The 19438-nt window shown below is 42.6% G+C and overlaps 2 protein-coding genes across 4 annotated transcripts in view; both read left to right on the forward strand.

Moving 5' to 3' along the window:
* The window catches only part of BTK (Bruton tyrosine kinase), a 31152-nt gene extending 18039 nt beyond the window's left edge, over nt 1-13113 (forward strand). The window contains exons 6-19 of one of the 3 annotated variants that reach the window (XM_090264239.1): nt 2508-2636; nt 2932-2999; nt 4191-4378; nt 4799-4861; nt 5460-5514; nt 5803-5882; nt 6061-6188; nt 7049-7123; nt 7611-7782; nt 8281-8497; nt 9521-9585; nt 10176-10294; nt 10825-10982; nt 12900-13113. In XM_090264239.1, the coding sequence (XP_090120365.1) occupies nt 2508-2636; nt 2932-2999; nt 4191-4378; nt 4799-4861; nt 5460-5514; nt 5803-5882; nt 6061-6188; nt 7049-7123; nt 7611-7782; nt 8281-8497; nt 9521-9585; nt 10176-10294; nt 10825-10982; nt 12900-12971 (1589 nt within the window). In that variant the 3' untranslated portion in view covers nt 12972-13113. The remainder of the gene's footprint in view (nt 1-2507; nt 2637-2931; nt 3000-4190; nt 4379-4798; nt 4862-5459; nt 5515-5802; nt 5883-6060; nt 6189-7048; nt 7124-7610; nt 7783-8280; nt 8498-9520; nt 9586-10175; nt 10295-10824; nt 10983-12899) is intronic. The other 2 variants (XM_090264240.1, XM_090264241.1) reach the window with 2 other exon arrangements.
* Nucleotides 13114-14203: 1090 nt separating this feature from the next.
* Nucleotides 14204-16927, forward strand: TIMM8A (translocase of inner mitochondrial membrane 8A). The gene is made up of 2 exons (XM_090264496.1): nt 14204-14423; nt 15936-16927. Exons 1-2 carry the CDS (start codon nt 14298-14300, stop codon nt 16095-16097), a joined length of 288 nt encoding a protein of 95 aa, XP_090120622.1. The 5' UTR covers nt 14204-14297; the 3' UTR covers nt 16098-16927.
* Nucleotides 16928-19438: the final 2511 nt, after the last annotated feature.

Raw genomic sequence — 19438 nt, forward strand, 5'->3', positions numbered from 1 at the left:
CCAAAGGCCTCATCTCCCAATACCATTACATTTGGAGGCCTCGTAATATGAATTTTGAGGGGACACAAACATTCAGTCCATAACAGATACTCTGCTTTTGCAATTCTCTCCTAAGTAGCTGGAAATTCCAGCTCTGGATTAGCTAACAAAAAAAGGGCCATCATCTTAGAGTGACCTCTTAAAAAGCAGGCATTATTTGGTAATGTAGGGTGGGTTTTTTTTTTTTTTAAGATTTTATTTATTTATTTAGAGGGAAAGGGAGGGAGAAAGAATGGGAAACATCGATGTGTGGTTGCCTCTCGCATGCCCCAAACTGGGGACCTGACCCACAACCCAGGCATGTGCCCTGACTGGGAATCGAACCAGAGATGCTTTGGTTCACAGGCCGGAACTCAATCCACTGAGCCACACCCGCCAAAGCAGGGTAGGTTCTTAATGTGTGTGCTGGAGGTGTGGAGGGCACGAAGCCTTATGTCCCCTCATTAGCATATTAGCATAGCTTAGTATCTACTGGTGTCCAGACCTGCACCCAAATGCCTTTAAATCCCTGGGTGAAAGATAGTGTCATGCGGGGAGAGGGTGGAGATGATAAGAGCAATCAGTTCTTGCTGAGAGGAGTATATGGAATGTTGTTTAGAATTGCCAGTAGCAGGTAATAATAGAAGTCAGACAGATGTTTGGTTGGTTTTACTAATTATTTTAAAATTCTCTATGAATGATGTGGCCCCTTACAGCCTGCACCCCATCTGAATAGCTCCCACCACCATGCAATGGTGAAGTGGCATGCTGAAAAGTGAAGAGTAAGGATGGGCAAGGTAGAGTAGTTAGGAATCTTCAAATCCATGTTTAGAAAAACATCAGGATAGCACTTCATTTTATTTTATTTATTGATGAGAGAGAGAAAATGAGAGAGAAAAACATCGATTTGTTTTCCCACTTATTTATGTATTTATCAGTTGATTCTTTTTTTCTTTTCTTTTCTTTTTTTTTACCTTTGGAAAAATTTTATTTAGCTTATTGGCTTTCTCTGAATAGGTATTTCTTTTCTCCTCTCCCTAATACACAGAGACTTAGAACCTCTCCCTGCCCAGTCTCCATCCTTTTAGCTCTGCTTCCTGCCTTCAAGGAGCACACAGGGTTGCAGTGCTGAGGCCAGGTTTTACCTTCTCTCATAATCCTGAGAGGAAGAAAGATATTGCAAAAACTCTTGCTTGTGCTCTCTTTTCTATTTTTTCTCCTTTTCCTATTGTTTAAATTTTTTTATTGTTGTTCTATTACAGTCATCCCTCAGTTGATTCTTGTATGTGCCCTGATGGGGGTTCAATGATCTGCCCCCATAAGGCATTATCAGGATGACACTCTAACCGACTGAGCTACCCAGCCAGGGCAGCAATTTTTTTTAAGACAGCACTTTTATTCCTTTACACCTGGCCACCAGAAGCTTCTAGGGCTCCTCCAAAGCCTTACATGAGTGGAATATGACTAACAAGCTCTTAAGGACTGGAGTTGGTCTCTACAGAGAAAGGTTTGGTTTTGTTATCTTTTTTTAAATGTTATGCAGGGATTCTTATCAGTAAAGGCTGAAATGTGTATGTCCTCAAATGGATATATTCTTAGACCAGCCCAGTTCTGCCCAAATGCTAGTTATTGTCAATCACTTCAGTTGTCTTTGCTTCTCTATTATCTCTCATGATTCCAGGATGGCTTGCTTAATTGACTTCATGTTAAGCTTATTGAGATGCCACAGTATTACACTGTATTCAAGGTATGAATAATGACCAAACTCTAATATCAGTTCCTCTTATCCACCGACTACTCTATTTTTTGCAAAGTATTTTGGCTTCTGGGAGATCTTTTGAGTCTCACAACCCCTGGAAGGGAATGGAGCTGCTGAGTTTATCTCCCACAATGAGCTCGACCCACAATGGTGGCCCTAGGAAGATTAAAACCATGTTTATTCTAAACAGAATCTAGAGGCAGAATTACCTTCATTTGCCCCTAAGTTCATTCTATTGACTAGTATATAAACACAGAAAGCCTGATGCAGAAGTTTGTACTAAGTCAAATATCTCTAAAAGATCACTCAGGGAGCTGGGTCATCGTTATATTGAAAGCTGGAGTGAGAGTTTGGCTTGGACAAATTGTGTCCCTTTCTGGAAAAGAACACACAATCAACAGTTGCTTTGCAAGAAGACTGAAATGGCTACATGGGAAAATATAGATAACATATTTTTGTTCTTGGGCTCTGGGGACATCAGATACTCTTATCACATCGGTCAGGAGATAGACATCCTGACTGACCACTGAAGAGAACTTCACAGAAAATCTCCAGGGCCAGGCAAGGGAGCCAACTGACCCTGTTGTCTGCTTCCCTTCAGGTGGCTGATGAAGGGGCAGTTGTTTGAAGCTCACCACTAAGCTTAGTCAAAGAGGGAAAAATGCAAATGGTAGATTCTCCTGCGTGTAAGATGTGATCTCTCTCTCTTTTCTCTTATCTCTTGTTACAGTAATCCGGTATAACAGTGACCTGGTACAGAAATACCACCCTTGCTTCTGGATTGACGGGCAGTACCTCTGCTGCTCTCAGACAGCCAAAAATGCTATGGGCTGCCAGATTTTGGAGAACAGGAATGGAAGTAAGAGATCTAATCAATATCATTTATCCCTCCTTTGACTCTATCACTCACTCTCTCAAGGGTCTATAAAACCCAAGTTCGTGTATTTTGGCCATTGCAAAGAGGAAATGGAGGGGGCAGCTGAAATCCAGTTGGTACTCTGTTCTTCAAGCTGTGCAACCTGCCATGGGGCTGTACCCAGCCAGACTTTTCCTATCTTGCCTAAAGGCACTGAGAGCAAAGTCCCAGACCAAACCTTTCTCCAGGCCTTTTTCTGAGATGTGTTCTGTATCATCACTGGCATCTTATTTTGCAGGCTTGAAACCTGGGAGTTCTCACCGGAAGACAAAAAAGCCTCTTCCTCCCACACCTGAGGAGGACCAGGTATAAAGGGGAATTGGGGCTGCTACTGCTCAAATAGAAAATTGTAGTCACCTTGGAAAACACACTGAAGTATTGGAATTTCTCTGAGACTTGGTGCTGTTAACTGATAGTCTTTCTGAAACAAGGAATTTGTCCTTCTAATTAGGACTTCCACATCAGTAGAAAGATAGAGGGCTATATGGAAGCCCTTGGCAATCATTTAATCCAATCACCTGTTTAAAACCAAAGTCCTATTTTTTTTAATGAAAAATATTTTCAAACAAAGTTGAAAAAATAGTGAACACCCATATACACAATAACTTCATCCTACCACTAATATATTACCTCAATCTTGCTTTTTTTTTTTTTGTTACTTTTTGAGGTCTAGAAAGCCCTTCATATATAGGCAGACCTTGGAGATATTGTGGGTTTGGTTCCAGACCACCAAAATAAAGTGAGTCATAATTTTTGGCTAGCGGAGGGTCTTGCCTTCAATTTGTAAAAAATGGAACATCTGTGAAGCACAATAAAGCAGGGTAGAAATTATTATGCTTATTTTACAAACCAAGAAACTGAGATTTAAAGCCATTTAGTAGACACATGTGCCAGTTTAACGCCAGTTTTCCTGACTGTGTTTGTCTCTGGATGCTTTAAAAATATTGATGTCTGGTTCTGGCCAGTATGGCTCAGTTGATTGGAGTGCCCTCCCGTACACTGAAAGGCTGTGGGTTTGATTCCCAGTCAGGGCACATACATAGGTTGCAGGTTTGGTCCCTGGTTGGGTGCATACAGTCCCTGGTTCGGTGCATACAGTCCCTCGTCCAGGTGCATACAGGAGCAACCAATCAATGCTTTTCTCTCACATCAATGTTTCTCTCTCACCCTTCCTCTCTCTCTAAAACAATGAAAAAATGTCCTCTGGCAAGGGTAAAAAAAAATTCTGATGTCTGGGTTCCATCCCCAGACATTTTAATGTAATTGGTCTGGGAAACTGTCTGGGTGTCAGGATTGTTCAACAAATGTTCCCTACATGATTTTGATGTGCACTCCAGGCTAACTCCTGCATAAGTGCTTAAAATGGATGCTGAATAAATATTTTTATTATGCTTGGTTTGGGTTATCATGGTGTCTCTAGTAAGCCAGAGAGTTGGGAGAGAAGAGAGTACTTGATGTCTAGCCAAACCACCCCACTTTTTTCTCCTACCTACACAGATCCTGAAAAAGCCACTGCCTCCTGAGCCAACAGCAGCACCAGCCTCTACAAGTGAACTGAAAAAGGTTGTAGCCCTTTATGATTACATGCCAATTAATGCAAATGATCTACAGCTGCAGAAAGGTGATGAATATTTTATTCTGGAGGAGAGTAACTTACCCTGGTGGCGAGCACGGGATAAAAATGGGTGAGTTCATGCCAGCCATTTCCTGAGCCATGTGACCATCCACTCCACACACATACAAGGTCTTGCAGTGAAATTTCCGTACTTGGTACCCTAATCAAAAATTGTTCTTCCCACACCATGGTGAATAGGGTGTCTCTCCAAGTGCTTCCCAGAGTGCAGCTGTACATATGTCCACCTCTCTGAGCCTGTAGGGTCTGGTCCACATGTTGTAATGGATAAATAACCGATGCCATGTGCGCAGAAGCCACACATTTCACTAGCCTAGCCATGCATCTGCAACACGATCTTCTTTAGGGGAGGGGCATGGTTTATATACCACCATTTGAAATTGGTTCTGAGCTCAGGGATATGAGCATATGAATCCGTCTCTCCCCCGGGATGGGGAGTGCTGCATGATCTACTACAGTGTTTCCTCTACAGGCAGGAAGGCTACATCCCTAGTAACTATGTCACTGAAGCAGAAGACTCCATAGAAATGTATGAGTGAGTATGCTTAGGTTTCCAGTGCACAACCTTCCAGAATAAATAAAATATAATATATACTTTTTTGTAGTTCCAACAAAATTTTGATTTCAAGATACTTATCAAAATCACTGTCAATTAAGTCAAATTATGCCATCACCTCAAGTTAGCACCCATGTCTTACCCTCACCCCAAAAGCCCTCTGCTTATGAAACCTAGAGGAATCACCACACCCTCGAAATCCAGAAGAACCACACTCAAAGAAAGAGTTGACAGCCTTATAGGAAACATTTTGAAAGACCGAAAATGTCAAACTTCTACCATTGTCCTTTCTCCTTAATCATAGAAGTGGATTTTCCTTAAGTGCCCTGTTCCTGATCCCTTCCCTGAAACTCTTTGCCACCTACCTTTGCCCTATGCTCCCCACTTCCATGAAATGTCAGCACTAACTGGGCTTTGAGAAAGGGATGCAGTGTGCTTTGCACATGGTAGGCACTCAATAAATAGGGGTTGAGTGAATTGCCTGAATCACTAGGATAGACAAACCTTAGAGGGCACTCTAATCTTGCAATCAGTTACGCTATGGCCTAGGAGCTACTCAAGCACGCTCCCTTTACAGGTGGTATTCCAAACACATGACTCGGAGTCAAGCTGAAGAACTGCTAAAGCAAGAGGTAAGTGTGCAACCACAAGCAAATGACATTCTTCTTGCACAAAAAATGAGGATCCTGAATTGAGAACTTTCTGCTGTCCACTACTTCCAGGCAAGACAGTGTCAAGGCCATCATTTTATGATGCCTTAATTACACTTTTTGGTATCAAAAGCAATGAGGCTGCAGCTGAATCATGGAAGTTGTCAGTGAAATCAGGGGTTGTTCTATTTTTCCCCAGGTTCGGGCAGGTGGGATGCAGGTGTGAACACCACTTCCTCCTTACAGTCAACTTCTTTTTTGTTGTTTCAGGGGAAGGAAGGAGGTTTCATTGTCAGAGACTCCAGCAAAGCTGGAAAATATACTGTGTCGGTATATGCTAAATCTACAGGGTGAGTGCTACTGTTCCAAGGCCCTGGGGACAAAAGACAGGGGCGCCCACCCAACAGCTTGTTAATGGTGTGCCCCTCCTACATCCTGTTTCTTAAACTCAAAACTCATCTCACTTCACTTCTTGGGTTCTGGGTGACCATTTCTCCCAAGTTGCTGACTTAAAATCCACTTCTTCAGGGACCCTCAAGGGGTGATACGCCATTATGTTGTGTGTTCCACACCTCAGAGCCAGTATTACCTGGCTGAGAAGCATCTTTTCAGCACCATCCCTGAGCTCATTAACTACCATCAGCATAACTCTGCAGGTGAGTATCAGGACCACCAAAGAAGGGTGTGACAAGCACTAGGAGAAGCAAGTCAGAACAAAGTGATGAGGGGAAGAATAAGCCTCATAGGGTAGTCAGTGCAAATTAGCTGTCAAAGCCAATCCCTATGATGCTTGGAGGAAGTCAGATAAAGAAGTTATACCCATAGGGACTGATTTCTCACTTAGAGATTTATGCTCAGTGCTGAGGAAAGACATAGAGGAGAGTAGTGATTAATGAAGCACCAAGTATTCATTGAGTTACTACTGTGTACTTAGCAATTTCCTTAGTACTATAGGAGAATGCAGGAAAATTATTAAGCAGGTCTTTGTCCTCAAGTAATATAAGATTAGAAAACACCAGAAAACATTTTGTAAGTACAGTAAGTCCTCACTTAATGTCACTGATTGATTCTGCAACTTTAAGCAAAACAATGTATAACAAAACCAATTTTACCATAGGCTAATTGATACAAACAAGTGTTAAGTTCTTATGGCAGCACATCAACACTGTAATGGAATGACACTATTTGCAGACCTGCAGTAGGATAGACATCCTAAAAACTGGAATGTTGGTAAGGGAAAAGCTGAATGGAGAAGGTAGAATGTGAGTTAAACCTGGGTTAGGAGGTGGGGATACATTTAGTTGGAGAGTGTATTTCAATTAGTATTTTCTCTTTTTCTGTTCCTAAAAATTAGTTTGAGAGGAGAAACTTCCAGAAAAATTTAAGTTTGTGAAGATCTTCTGGGATTCAAAATGTACTAGAAAGATGATCAGAAGTGTGAGGTTTTAAGTGAGGGTGTGTGAGGTATCCCACTCCCTGTGCTGCATCAGGAACATGACCCCTCTGTTTGTTTCAGGACTCATATCTAGGCTCAAATATCCAGTGTCTCAACAAAACAAGAATGCACCTTCTACTGCAGGCCTGGGCTATGGTAACTGCTTATTTCTCTAGGGCAGGGTGGACTGTCCAGCTGCAAGGACTGCCTTTGGCAGACCCAATTAGACCTTGCCTCATGCATGTCCTTGCAACACACTGCTCTGCATCAGCTGTCTCAAGGAAAGTTAAGACAGAGCCAAACAAAAGTTAGTTAATGATTTTATCCCTCTGTTGGCTCCTACTGGGCATGTAAAAACATAAACTCATAAAAGGATTATGTTTTTAATTGTGGTTTACAAAAACATAATCATAAAGCATTTTAAGAGGTAGCCTTTATGGCTGACTTGCACCAAAAATTCCCAGATTCTTCCAACCAGTAATCCCTTGTCCCTGAGATTTACCTGAGCAAAAATGATTAGTACTCCTAAGAAATTTCCCTTTTACTGCTTCCCTATTTCTACCCTCAGTAGGGATTATTATCTACTGTAGGAGTTATACATACATTACTCTCAAAGAGTCACACTAAGACTTTGTTGTTATAGGATCATGGGAAATTGATCCAAAGGACCTGACCTTCTTGAAGGAGCTGGGGACTGGACAATTTGGGGTAGTGAAGTATGGGAAATGGAGAGGCCAGTGTGATGTGGCCATCAAGATGATCAAAGAAGGCTCCATGTCTGAGGATGAGTTCATTGAAGAAGCCAAAGTGATGATGTGAGTTATAGCCCAAAGTCAACTCTCAATCCAGTTGCTAGACAATCCACTGTGATATAACGTGACTCTTAGTGAAGGAGATTTGGGACCAGGGCCTGAGGTCAACCTTTGATTGGTGGGAGTCTTGAGTTCTAAGGCAATCATTTATCTGCCTTAGATATTGGTTGAAATTAGTGTTGATCATGGGGGCTTACCATCTCAGTAGCATTTCAGAGTGGTTGTGGAAAATGAGACTTTCCGGAGGAAGACTGATTCTGATTTAGCCTTAGTGTTCATTCAGCCCTTGATTTGTTTCCTGTTCTGATGGTCCCCAAGTCCCTGCTCACTCTCACATATTAGGCACTGTTGGAATTTAAGATGGAAGAAGGAACATCAACTTGCTATTGTGGTCCCTTATCCGACACTCTAATCCAAGGCCAAGCTCTTTCTACCTCAGCCCTTTTCTGACTGGTATACAGAGCCAGAAGGGGGAAGACTGGTTCATTGCCTCTCCTGTAGGAATCTTTCCCATGAGAAGCTGGTACAGTTGTACGGCGTCTGCACCAAACAGCGCCCCATCTTCATCATCACTGAGTACATGGCCAATGGCTGCCTCCTGAACTACCTGAGGGAGATGCGCCACCGCTTCCAGACTCAGCAGCTGCTGGAGATGTGCAAGGATGTCTGCGAAGCCATGGAATACCTGGAGTCAAAGCAGTTCCTCCACAGAGACCTGGTGGGACCTCAGAAGTATTGGCCTGGGATCAAGGGCTGAGGCGGGGCAGGGAGGAGTAGCAGAGGAAGACATGTCATACCTAGATGAGGAGGGTTGCTGAAGCCATCATTTCAGTTTTATCTACAAAATTCTGAAAGTTAGGTGAGCCTCTGCTTCAGTGGTCAGCCAGTCAAGGATCTCCAGCCTTAACACCTCAAGTCCTGCCATGGTGGGAGCTAGAGCAGTCACTCACTTCCAGCCCCGCACCATGCCAAGGAAATGGTAGGGTCCTTCAAGGACAGAATGGCATCCCTGATTCCCAAAGGGGCTGCTCCTGGCACAGAGCCATTATTTGGTTACATCAGAGTCACAAACCAGGGCTTGTGAGTGCATGTTTGTTGTTTTTTAATGTTATATATTAGCAAATACTTAACAAGGAAACACTTCCTATTTTTAAAAAACTGAATTTCCAGCTTCTCTTGAAAGTATAGACCATCTTGTAGAACCAGGTCCACAATCTCACAGGCCATGCTAACAGTGGGCTGGAGCTGAGGAGCAGCTGCCTCCTTTATACAAGCTGCTTGCTCTGCAATTTCCTGCAATTTCCAGCCACCCCACTTCACTCTATCACTCTGCTTGCCTGGCCTCTGGAGGCATAAGCTTGTGCCCCTGCCTATTTCATCCATGCCAATGCTCAGAGGGTCCTGCTCACACTGGCAGAGAAGCAAAAATCAAAGCACTCTTGCTTTCTGTTCTCCCTTAGTTCTCTCAATGCAGTAAGGGGTGTTGTGGAATTGCCAAAGTGAATGAAATGATTCTGCATGTCCTCAGTGTTTTACTGATTACTACATATATCAGGTTGCTTTACATGTGGTGGAAATGTATCAATGTTTCTCAGTGTCAAATGACTCCTGTAAGGTGGACAGGTGTCTCTAGTAGAAGGAGATGAGGCTACCCTGGCTTCACTCCCCTGGTGGGCAGAAGCTTTATGCCTTTAACCTGTGTGCCAGGGATGGAGACTCACTGCTATCTGTTGCACTACAGGCAGCTCGAAACTGTTTGGTAAATGATCAAGGAGTTGTTAAAGTATCTGACTTCGGCCTGTCCAGGTAAGTGTGTCTTTTTCATCTTTCTGTCCAAAAGTAAAAATAGCACAGTACAAACTTGAGGTATTGTAGTTTTTGATCCTTTCCCTTCCTTTTGTCTCATTCTAGTCATTTCCAACATCTTTCTACACTTTTTCTTTCTCTGAAGGATGTCACATCTTTCATCTTTTTTATTTTGTTGTTTTAGTCCTTTCTCACCCTTTCTCCTTCCCTCTTTTTTTAAGCAAATTTTCCCAATGCCTATCTTGATCTCTTAATCCTGTTGCCTTTACTCCATCCCTCCAGATTTCCTAATCAGCCTAAATCTCCCTGGCAACTGCAGAGTAGAAAAGAAGAAGAAAAGAAAAAGGGGTAGAGAAGAGGGAATACCTATTAGATCTTATTTCACTTCACCTTTGCTGTAACCACATTGTCAATCTAGAAATCTAAATCAGATATAAGACCAGGAATATGTTAAAAAAATACCATTTGTAAAACACACTGGCTGGCCTGTAGGCATTGATTTGTGTAACTCTTGTGACTGCTCCAAGAAAACATAAGTAAATATCAAGCTCTCCAAATCCTAACAGTAATGAGTCCTGAATCCTTTGTAGGTATGTTCTGGATGATGAATACACAAGCTCAGTAGGCTCCAAATTTCCTGTCCGGTGGTCTCCACCAGAAGTCCTTATGTACAGCAAGTTCAGCAGCAAATCTGACATTTGGGCTTTTGGTGAGTGGATAAGATTATAAAGATCATACAGGTCAAAGGAAGAGGAAACAATAGGGAAACTGACACTTTGCAACTTGCACAGAGAGGTTGTTTGCTCTTGCTTTCATTCATCTGATCCTTAGGGAGTGCTTACTATGGCAGGCACCACATGATTTCCGGGGATAAAACCAGTAAACTTGACATTATCCCTGCCTTCTTAGAACTTACAATATATTACAATGAGGGGAACAAACAATTTACTCAGTATTTGACAGCTTCTGAAAGCTGATTATGTACCAGGGACTCTGCCAAACCCTAACACCACAAAGACAAATACGATGCTGTCTCTCTCCTGCAGGAACTAATAGTCCAGTGCAACTCTGATTAGCCTCCAGTGTGGTCAGTACTGCAGTGGAAGTTTGGACAAAACACAAAAATCATAGAAGGGCAGATTAGCTGAATCTACTCTTTGAGGTTGTTTTAGAAAGACTAGGATCCCTGATAACTGAAGACTGCAAACTGACTTACTATATATTTTTTTCATTTGCTAGGGGTTTTGATGTGGGAAATTTACTCTCTGGGCAAAATGCCATATGAAAGATTTACTAACAGTGAAACCGCTGAACACATTGCCCAAGGCCTACGTCTCTACAGGCCTCATCTAGCTTCTGAACGGATATATACCATCATGTACAGCTGCTGGCATGAGGTAGGTGTTTTATTGGGACCTCTTAAATTACTTCCTTGTACCTAGTTTCTCATTTAGCCAGCCAGACACCCAGTTGCCACTCTCCCTGGCTGCATGGAGCAGCAGGCACTTTAAGACCTTGGCCTGCACTATAATCCTTCTATGGCATAAGCTTTCCCAAGCCCACTCCAATTCTCACTAGAGGATTATTAGCAGGCTCCGATAACAACTCAGCTTTAGGCAGAGGGGGTGATGTGAGGCCATATCACCTAGTATACGCAGGCAGCCAAAGGCACTCAAACAAATGTATGAGCATTAAAAAAGAAAAGTCATTAAAATTTGTGTTCATTCTTTTGGGAGTCATTGGTCCTTTCTTCTACTTTACTGCCAACCCTTTCTGGCTGTGCCCCTAAGTGAGATTTTAAAAATAAAGGCCCTATGACATGAAAGGGAACAAAATTAGGTAGCGTTCTTTCTTACAAAATAGTGCATTATGGGGCATGTGGTATTTTGAAAATAAAGAGCCTGTCCCACTATTACTAAAATGCTTTGCTGCTCTTACCTTTGGTTCTTCTAGAGGTGCCTTCTCCACGTTTCAGTAGACCCTTAGTAACCTTAATTTGGTAACCTCAATTTCTAGTAAAAAATAAATGCTCAGCTTTTAGTTCTGTCCCAATAGAAACAAAGGAAGACAATATCCAACAAGCACATATGTGAATCTGGAGCCCTCTTGGTGGGGTAAAAAAATGGGGATATGGATCAGAGCATGGTATCTTTTCCTTCAAAAATGACTGGAGTCACAAGGAAAGTATAGAGAACCCCTTGGAGCTCTTTCCCTTCTCTCTCTGTGCCATGCAAGATTAAGGTTGAATGGCTATGCTCCCTCCCAACTAAGATATCCTCGCTCTGCTAGTTAACTGTTTCAGAGAGGCACTTTCCCCAAAACCTGTTTAAAGTAGTAGTCTCCAAACTGGATGACATCAGAATCCCTGGGGGACTCTTAATAGATGACTGGGCCTTATCTCCAGAAATTCTGATGAGGTATGTCTGGAGTGTAACCCAGAAATATCTTATAATTTTTTTTATTGATTGATTTCAGAGAGAGAGGAATGGGGAGAGAGGAGAGAGAGAGAGAGAGAGAGAGAGAGAGACTTGTTGTTCCATTTATTCATGAATTCATTGAATTCATTAATTGCTTCTTGTCTGTCCCCTGACTGGAAATTGAACCTGCAACTTTGGCATATCAAGAGCACATTCTCACCAACTGAGCTACCTGGCTAGAGCCCCAGAACTTCCAATACTCAGCTAGGTTTGAGAACCACTGATTCAAATGAACAGGAATTGATGGCTTTTGGTTCTGATAAATTGAAATCTTTCTGGCATGGATATGCCCTGAATCACTAAATATCTCAGGAGTTTATGGACCATGGCTGTCACAAAGGGTCTTAGTCTGGAAACCAGACAGTATGTCCCATGTGCTCAGGATCCCTGCCCAGTGATACATGCAGACCTTTGTTAATTTTGAGTATAAGATGATAGAAAGTGTTTAAAACCAAACTAAAAATTATCAAAGTTTATAGGATTTCAGTTCTGTCAACCACTTAAACTTGTTTGGTAGCCATTTTTCAGTTGAGGATACCAAATAAGAATGCATTGGTGTACAATTACGTAATGAATTTGTCCTGTTTTAATCAATGTTTGTCAGTTTAACTTGCAAATTGTCCTCATCACATGAATAAACTGAGTTACTAAAGATGAAAAGTGTACAAGTATTTTATAGAGTGCAACTATTTCTTTCCTTTTGGTGGGGGGGGTAATCAACAGGGTGTGTTCCTGGACAGATAGTATATACTTAGCAAACGTTTGCTGCTTATTCATTGCATTTCCTTTGAATTCTGGACTTTCGCCATTACAACACTACTTTTTCTTTGGTTTTAGAAAGCAGATGAACGTCCCACTTTCAAAATTCTTCTGAGCAACATTCTAGATGTCATGGATGAAGAATCCTGAGCTCACCAATAAGCTTCCTGGTTCTACTCTCCTCCACAGACCAATTTCACTTTCTAGAGGGCAAACCCAGGGTACAGGTCCTGAAGCCTTTGTGCTCTTGCTGAATACACAAAGGTCCCTCTCTACATCTAGGGCTGCCTCTCTGGTTCCCTGGGATAGTACCTTTTGAGCAAAGGCCAAGGACTTATTGTGCCTGGTACTGTGCCCCAGAGAATAAATTTCCCAAGAGTATTAAGAGACTGAATTTGGGATGGAAACAGTTTTGGGGAGGGAAGGATGTAAATAACCTCACAAGGGGTCCGACAGCTCTTTCAGGTAGGCATTAGAGCTTGGGGGAGGGGGGCCGAATTTGGGAAAAATAAAAGTGCCGTAAAAATGGAAGGGGAAGGTGTTTTGATAAAATAAAATTACTGGAAAGCATGAAGGTTTCTTGCTATCTCGATCAATCATGAAGCCTCCCTGAAACGCCCTATCTCGGTGTTCCAGAAAACTGTTGTGTGGCATTGGTTTGGCATATTCTTGTCTTGAGAAATCAACAGGATCCTCGGCATTAAACCCCTCTGGCTCTGGGAAAATTCTGCTCTCGGACGAATTCTTCCCAAGCGTCTTCCTCCACGTCAGGAGGCGATAACCCAGGACAGCTAAGAGAAGGTCTGATCAGTCTCGGCCTGGCATTAATAAGGCACCTGGGAAAGCGCGGGGACCAATTTAGAAGCGGGCAAGGGTGGGGCTGTTTGGCCGGCCAGGAATCAGCCACGTGGTCTGCAGTAACTTCCTTTTTTATTTAATTATTTTTCTTTTCCAAATAATGTCCGCACAGCAGTGTGGCGCTGCGATGCAAATCCTGAGACCTCCGTGCGCAGGCGGGGTAGGAGATGGGCGGGAGAAGGGAGCACAAGTGTAGGGGAAAGCGCTCAATGGGGGGCGGGAGGAGTGGGCGCGCAGGCAGCTGGGAGGTGCGCCCAGCGAAGGCGGAGGGCAGGGAGCGAGGTCGGGAGCACATGCAGCAGCGGGCTTAGCAGACTTGAGTGGAGCGTGCTGGCTGCCGGATGGAGCGCCCGATGCGGGCAAAGGGCAGAGGCCGGGTCAGGAGGCGCCGACCGGAGCTGGACGCTAGTCCCGCTAGGTCCGCTAGGTCCGCTGAGAGGAGCGCCCTGTAGGGGGCGGGGCCCGTGCAAAGCCTCGCTCAGGCGCAATGCACTCACGGGGTGGGGGTGGGGGGCCGGTCCCCAAAGCAGCGGGTTGCGTTTCCGGTTCCGTCGCGGAGACACGTGAAGGTCGGTGAGTTGGTGCGGAGTTCATTTCAGCACGCGTAGAGCGGATGGGATGGATTCCTCTTCCTCCGCGGCGAGTTTGGGCTCAGTGGATCCGCAGCTGCAGCATTTCATCGAGGTGGAGACTCAGAAGCAGCGCTTCCAGCAGTTAGTGCACCAGATGACGGAACTTTGTTGGGTGAGGAGCCGGGACCTGGCCACCATACCTACCTTCCCCTTGTCCTTGCCCTGTGGGACTTGGGGAGGAGGGAGCACCCGACTGCGCCCCATGGTTTCCTTAGATTTCTCAGGCCGAGCTGGGTGGGAGAATAGGTGACTCCACTTCTCAGAGGATTGTCACTCGGACCTAGGCTGTGTTGGTACGCAGGGCTGCGGATCATGGAAGACTTACGCCGCTGTCCGAATCAGCACTTTAGGCACCTGAGATTGAAACTGCCTAGTGCTGGTCAGCAAGACGAATGAAAGAGTCCCCAATACTGGGATCTTATTTTTGCAACTCCGAGTCCCAGGGAGTCAGGGAAGCTCTCGTTCCTGGACTTTAACGGTTTACCTTGACTATCCAGTTTCTCTAACGTCCCCTTATGAGAAATGAGTGCCTCTAACCTGCTAACTATAAAAGGGGCGTAATCTCTCCCAATGTACACATTTCCTTGCCTTTTTGTTGGATTGTTTTGTAATATCAAGCCATTTTGGGTATGAAGGTTGAGGAATTGAGTATGCCCTGCGAGGGAACTTTGGCAAAGGGTGGAAGGCATTTTCACCTTGGGATCAAAGTGTTCTCTGGCCGCCAATGACAGCATAACTGCCCTGCCCTGGCATTAAAAAAAATCACAGAATTCCGAGGCCAAGGATAATTTCCTTTGCAAGCAGAGGGTCTCAGGCTTTTTTACACAGCAGAGAATAATGACCAAAATTTATTTGAACTGTTTAACTTGAATGATATACAGTCATCGGTTTCCATAGTCCTTTTTTCATAAATTTATTGTATTACTGAACTCTGATCCTTAAATACTTAATTCCTGCCTGCCTTGGACCAGAGTGCTTTGATTCTTTAAAAAAAAAATCTATGATTCATTACATTTGGTTCAGTGTTGGATCCTCTAAGAATCGGTAAGCTTTAGGAAAATTTATAGTTTTCCATTCATCTTAGACTGAAGATGGAATCAAGAACCTCTGACTTAAGTAGAAAAGGTTACAGAATCTCAAGTCATAGGTTTTCTGTTTTTCTTTGGTAGGTTTTTGGGTATCTTGCTACAGTGATTTATCATTTCACCATTTTAATTTTGCAGTTAATTTAAAGGATTTATTATAATTGGCATTGTGGAGTTGTAACCAAATTCAGCAAAGGGTTAATTTACTTGTACTTTGTCATTTTCCTTCTTTTGTAATGTCTCAGCTCCATAATTTTCTGGTCCCTATGACGTTAGGCAAATTATCTCTGTGCTACAGTTTCTCTCGTTGCAAAATGAAGGTTAATAATAGTACCTATTCTGGAGGGTTATGAGAATTTGATGTAAGGCTGTAGAGAATTTCTTGCCACAAAGTAAGCTGCTGCCAAATGTCAACTATGCTAAACACATCAGATACTGCTTTTAGGTGAAGTTTTTTTTTTAAAAAAAACAATGAGTTATTCTTCTTTCCTTTTTTTTGAAAAGTTCCCTTTTGTGATTCTTAATCTTGTCCTGACCAGGAGAAATGCATGGACAAGCCTGGACCAAAGTTGGACAGTCGGGCCGAGGCCTGTTTTGTGAACTGCGTTGAGCGCTTCATTGATACAAGCCAATTCATCTTGAATCGACTGGAACAGACCCAGAAATCGAAGCCAGTCTTCTCAGAAAGTCTTTCTGACTGATTTCAACATTACCCTTTTGGAAAAGGAAGGTAGTTGAACAATGGTTGAAGAAAAGGCTATGGGGGGATTGGTTCCCACCATTGGCACTCTTGGGGCATCCGTCATCAGAGAAGGAACAGAGACCAATTCTGTGTGTGTTTGGGGTTTGAGGGTCATATGTGGTTTTGGTTGTGTTTTTTAACATTAATCTTGTGAAAACAATTGACAGATGAATGGAACTTCCCTAGATGCATATTACTGTGTGTGGGACTATATTTTTCACGAAGTCCCATTAACTGCTTTCTGTAATTTGATAGTGGGACCACATGGATAAAATCTGTCATTTGCGTGGATTTGTTTCACATTTCTGGGGACATTGATAGACATCTTTGGTGTCTCTGAGAACGGGCGGCAGTGGGGGGGAGAGTAATTTGGTACTTAACTGTACGCTCCTTAACTAGTGTTTTGACCATCAATGCTGGAAAAATATGGAATGTTCATTCAATACAGTTCAGCTTTCTAAATTATCTCCCTTCCTTATACTGTAATTTACTTCAAGTATGGTCTCGAGGTAGTACAGGCAGCTGAGTATCTAGAGGCATTTAGTTATAAAGAAATCTGGCCAATGAACATAATTCTTATTACTAAAGTGCCACAAGGAGGAAGTTAATTTACCCTGTATATCAGGGTCCAAGAAATTCAAAGATGTGCCTAAATAAATTGTAAAGATTTAGGCCCGTAAAAGTTTAACAGCGGCTTCAGGTAGAGTTGCATGCCCAGTGTTAATCAATATAGGTTCCACTTAACTGCATTCTTTTGATCACTGAAATAAAAGCTTCTATAAGATTCAACTCTGATTGAGAAGGCTTTATCTTCTGCTTATCACCTGCACCCTGGAGAGATTCAGTGTGGACTGGTTCCAAGGCTGAAATGTAGTCAGCCTGGGTACCTGCTCTGTGCAAGTTATAACACAGTATTCCAGAGATCCCTGACCTTTTTGTGAGAAAAGAGAACCTTGAAGTAAGATGTGGGGGAAGAATTCAGTGCTGATGGTCAGTTCCCTAAGTGTAGTAGAAGCGGTTATATTGATTGGATTCCCCGACTCTTCAAATCCCAGTAGACTGGAGTATAGACCTAGAGTGGAACTACTTGTTCAGTGCCTCTAGTGCAAATCCATGGAAGTTGGGGAAATAACATATTTCTAGAAGCCTCAAGTCCTTTTAGCTTTCCTGCATATAGGCACAGCAAGGAATTGTTTTTAAAATCCTGATAAAAAACTCAACAAACATTTAAGTGCTTACTTTGTGCCCAGGATTCAACAGTGTACAAAGTCCCTGCCCACGTGAAGCTCATGTTCTAGTGAGGAGAGATAGACAGTAAACACAAATGTGTCAATATAATGAGTACTATGGAGAAATATCAGAGTAAGAGTGTTGGGGAATGTTTATGGGGCACTGTTATTTGAGATAAGATGGTTAGAGAAGCCCTCCTTGGGACAATGGCATTTTGGCAGAGACCCGAAAGAATTAAGTGACCAAGCCATGTAGGCTTCTGGGAGAAGAATATTTTGGGTAATGGTGACTCAAGTCCAGAAGCTCCAGGGTGGGAGCTGCATGCAATGAGGCTAAGATAAAACAGTCAAAAGGTCAGTGTGGCTGCAGTGAATTGAGTAAGGAGAATGGTAAGAAATATGACAGAAATGGATTTGGGTTGGGGGGGTTGAGGGTGTGTGGTGGTCATGTAGGGTGTTGTAGGCCGTTGCAAAGGCTTGGATTTTACCCAGCAAGATGGGAAGCCATTTGAGGATTTAGCAGACAAGTGATATGATATAACTTAAGTTTCAGGAGTGTCTGGCTGCTGTGTGGAGAGCCTGTAGATGGGAAAAAGAAGTAGTAGCAGCAGCAGCAGCAAAGTCGTAAGAATAATGCCATTTTGAGGTCCAGGAAAAATCAGGCTATTAGGGTAGGTAACTGGCATATACCTTGTATCAATATGCCCCTATTGATTTTTTTCCCTACAAAATTTAGTGTATTCATGTAAAACCTCAGGTCTTGAAGAAAATGCCCTTTTGTCTTTCCTTTTTATTCTTCATTCTTCCTTATTCTTTTTATTATATATTATTTATTTTATTACTATATCATTATTCCTTCTTATTCTTCATTTAGTATTAAAGTATTCTCATTTACATACACACTTAAATGTCTTTGTTTTAAAATATTGCTTGCTCAGCTAATACAACAAAAAGAGGGTCCTGTCAGAATTGTACCATATGCTTGAGCACTAAGGGATATGTTTTGACACTACTAAGCACAACATAATGGAAAAGAAGAGTCAGAACATTTGCACCCATCCTCAAGGGGGTTAAGTGCCAGAACAATTTGGGCTTCTGTTTGCTTTGTCAGTCTCAGAAATTTATTTTCAGAACCTTGGCAGAAATGTACTGTAAGCCCTAATGATATTCAAAGTCCTCATTTCAAATATTCAGGGTAGAACACTCAAGATTCAACTGTAAAACAAAAGGACTGGATTAGCAAACTTTCCCTGAAATGAAATCTTTCTTAGAAGCCTAATTAATATATAAAATAGAAAAGAAAACTCTTCTGGTGGCAAGGGTATCTGGAGGCCTGCCCACTGTTGTGGCCTCAACCCCCACCCCCACCCCATGACCTCACCTCATGGTTCCTAAGGCACTGGCTTGACCTTCAGGGTTTTACCAAGCATACTGTGAAAACTGGAACCAAATTATCCCTAAGACTCCTGCCCATGAGTCCATGAATGAACATTAGGAATGACAGATACGAGGAAACCAAGCAAGAACTTCATATTTATTTATGGTAACAAATCTCTACAAGGAGTTTGGATTACAAAATGTAACATCAATTAACCTCCCTGTAAAATTCATAGAAGACAGTTGATTGTCCTTTTTTTAAAACCATTTTTTCCTCATATCAATACCTTAATTAAAAAAATAATCTTGGTCTAAAAAGACATTTTATTTCTATTCCAAAGACCACCCAATAGTGCTTCTCTTAAGACTCTTCATAGTCTTTTTCAGTCTTCTTGTTGACATTGTCTGGACTTGAGTCTGTTAACCTTAATTTTTATTCCACAGAAGAGTAAGGGTGTTGTTCAGATTTATTGATCTCAGTCAGCACAACAGGTACAGACCAAAAGGGACATCTCAAAAGATGTGGAGGAAGAAAGGTCAAGAACTATGGCAAAGAAACTACAGGTGGTACCAGTAAAGTTGTTAGGGTCCTATATGCTGCCTTTGAAAAGTGGCAGAGCAGGTGATGGTAACAGCAGTAGGAAAAGGAAATACTAGATGGGAATGACTGCATAGGTACTGAAAGTATCCAAGG

The sequence above is a fragment of the Furipterus horrens genome, unplaced genomic scaffold (genome assembly GCF_987537825.1).
Source record: "Furipterus horrens unplaced genomic scaffold, mFurHor1.1.pri manual_scaffold_17, whole genome shotgun sequence".
Lineage (NCBI taxonomy): Eukaryota > Metazoa > Chordata > Mammalia > Chiroptera > Furipteridae > Furipterus > Furipterus horrens.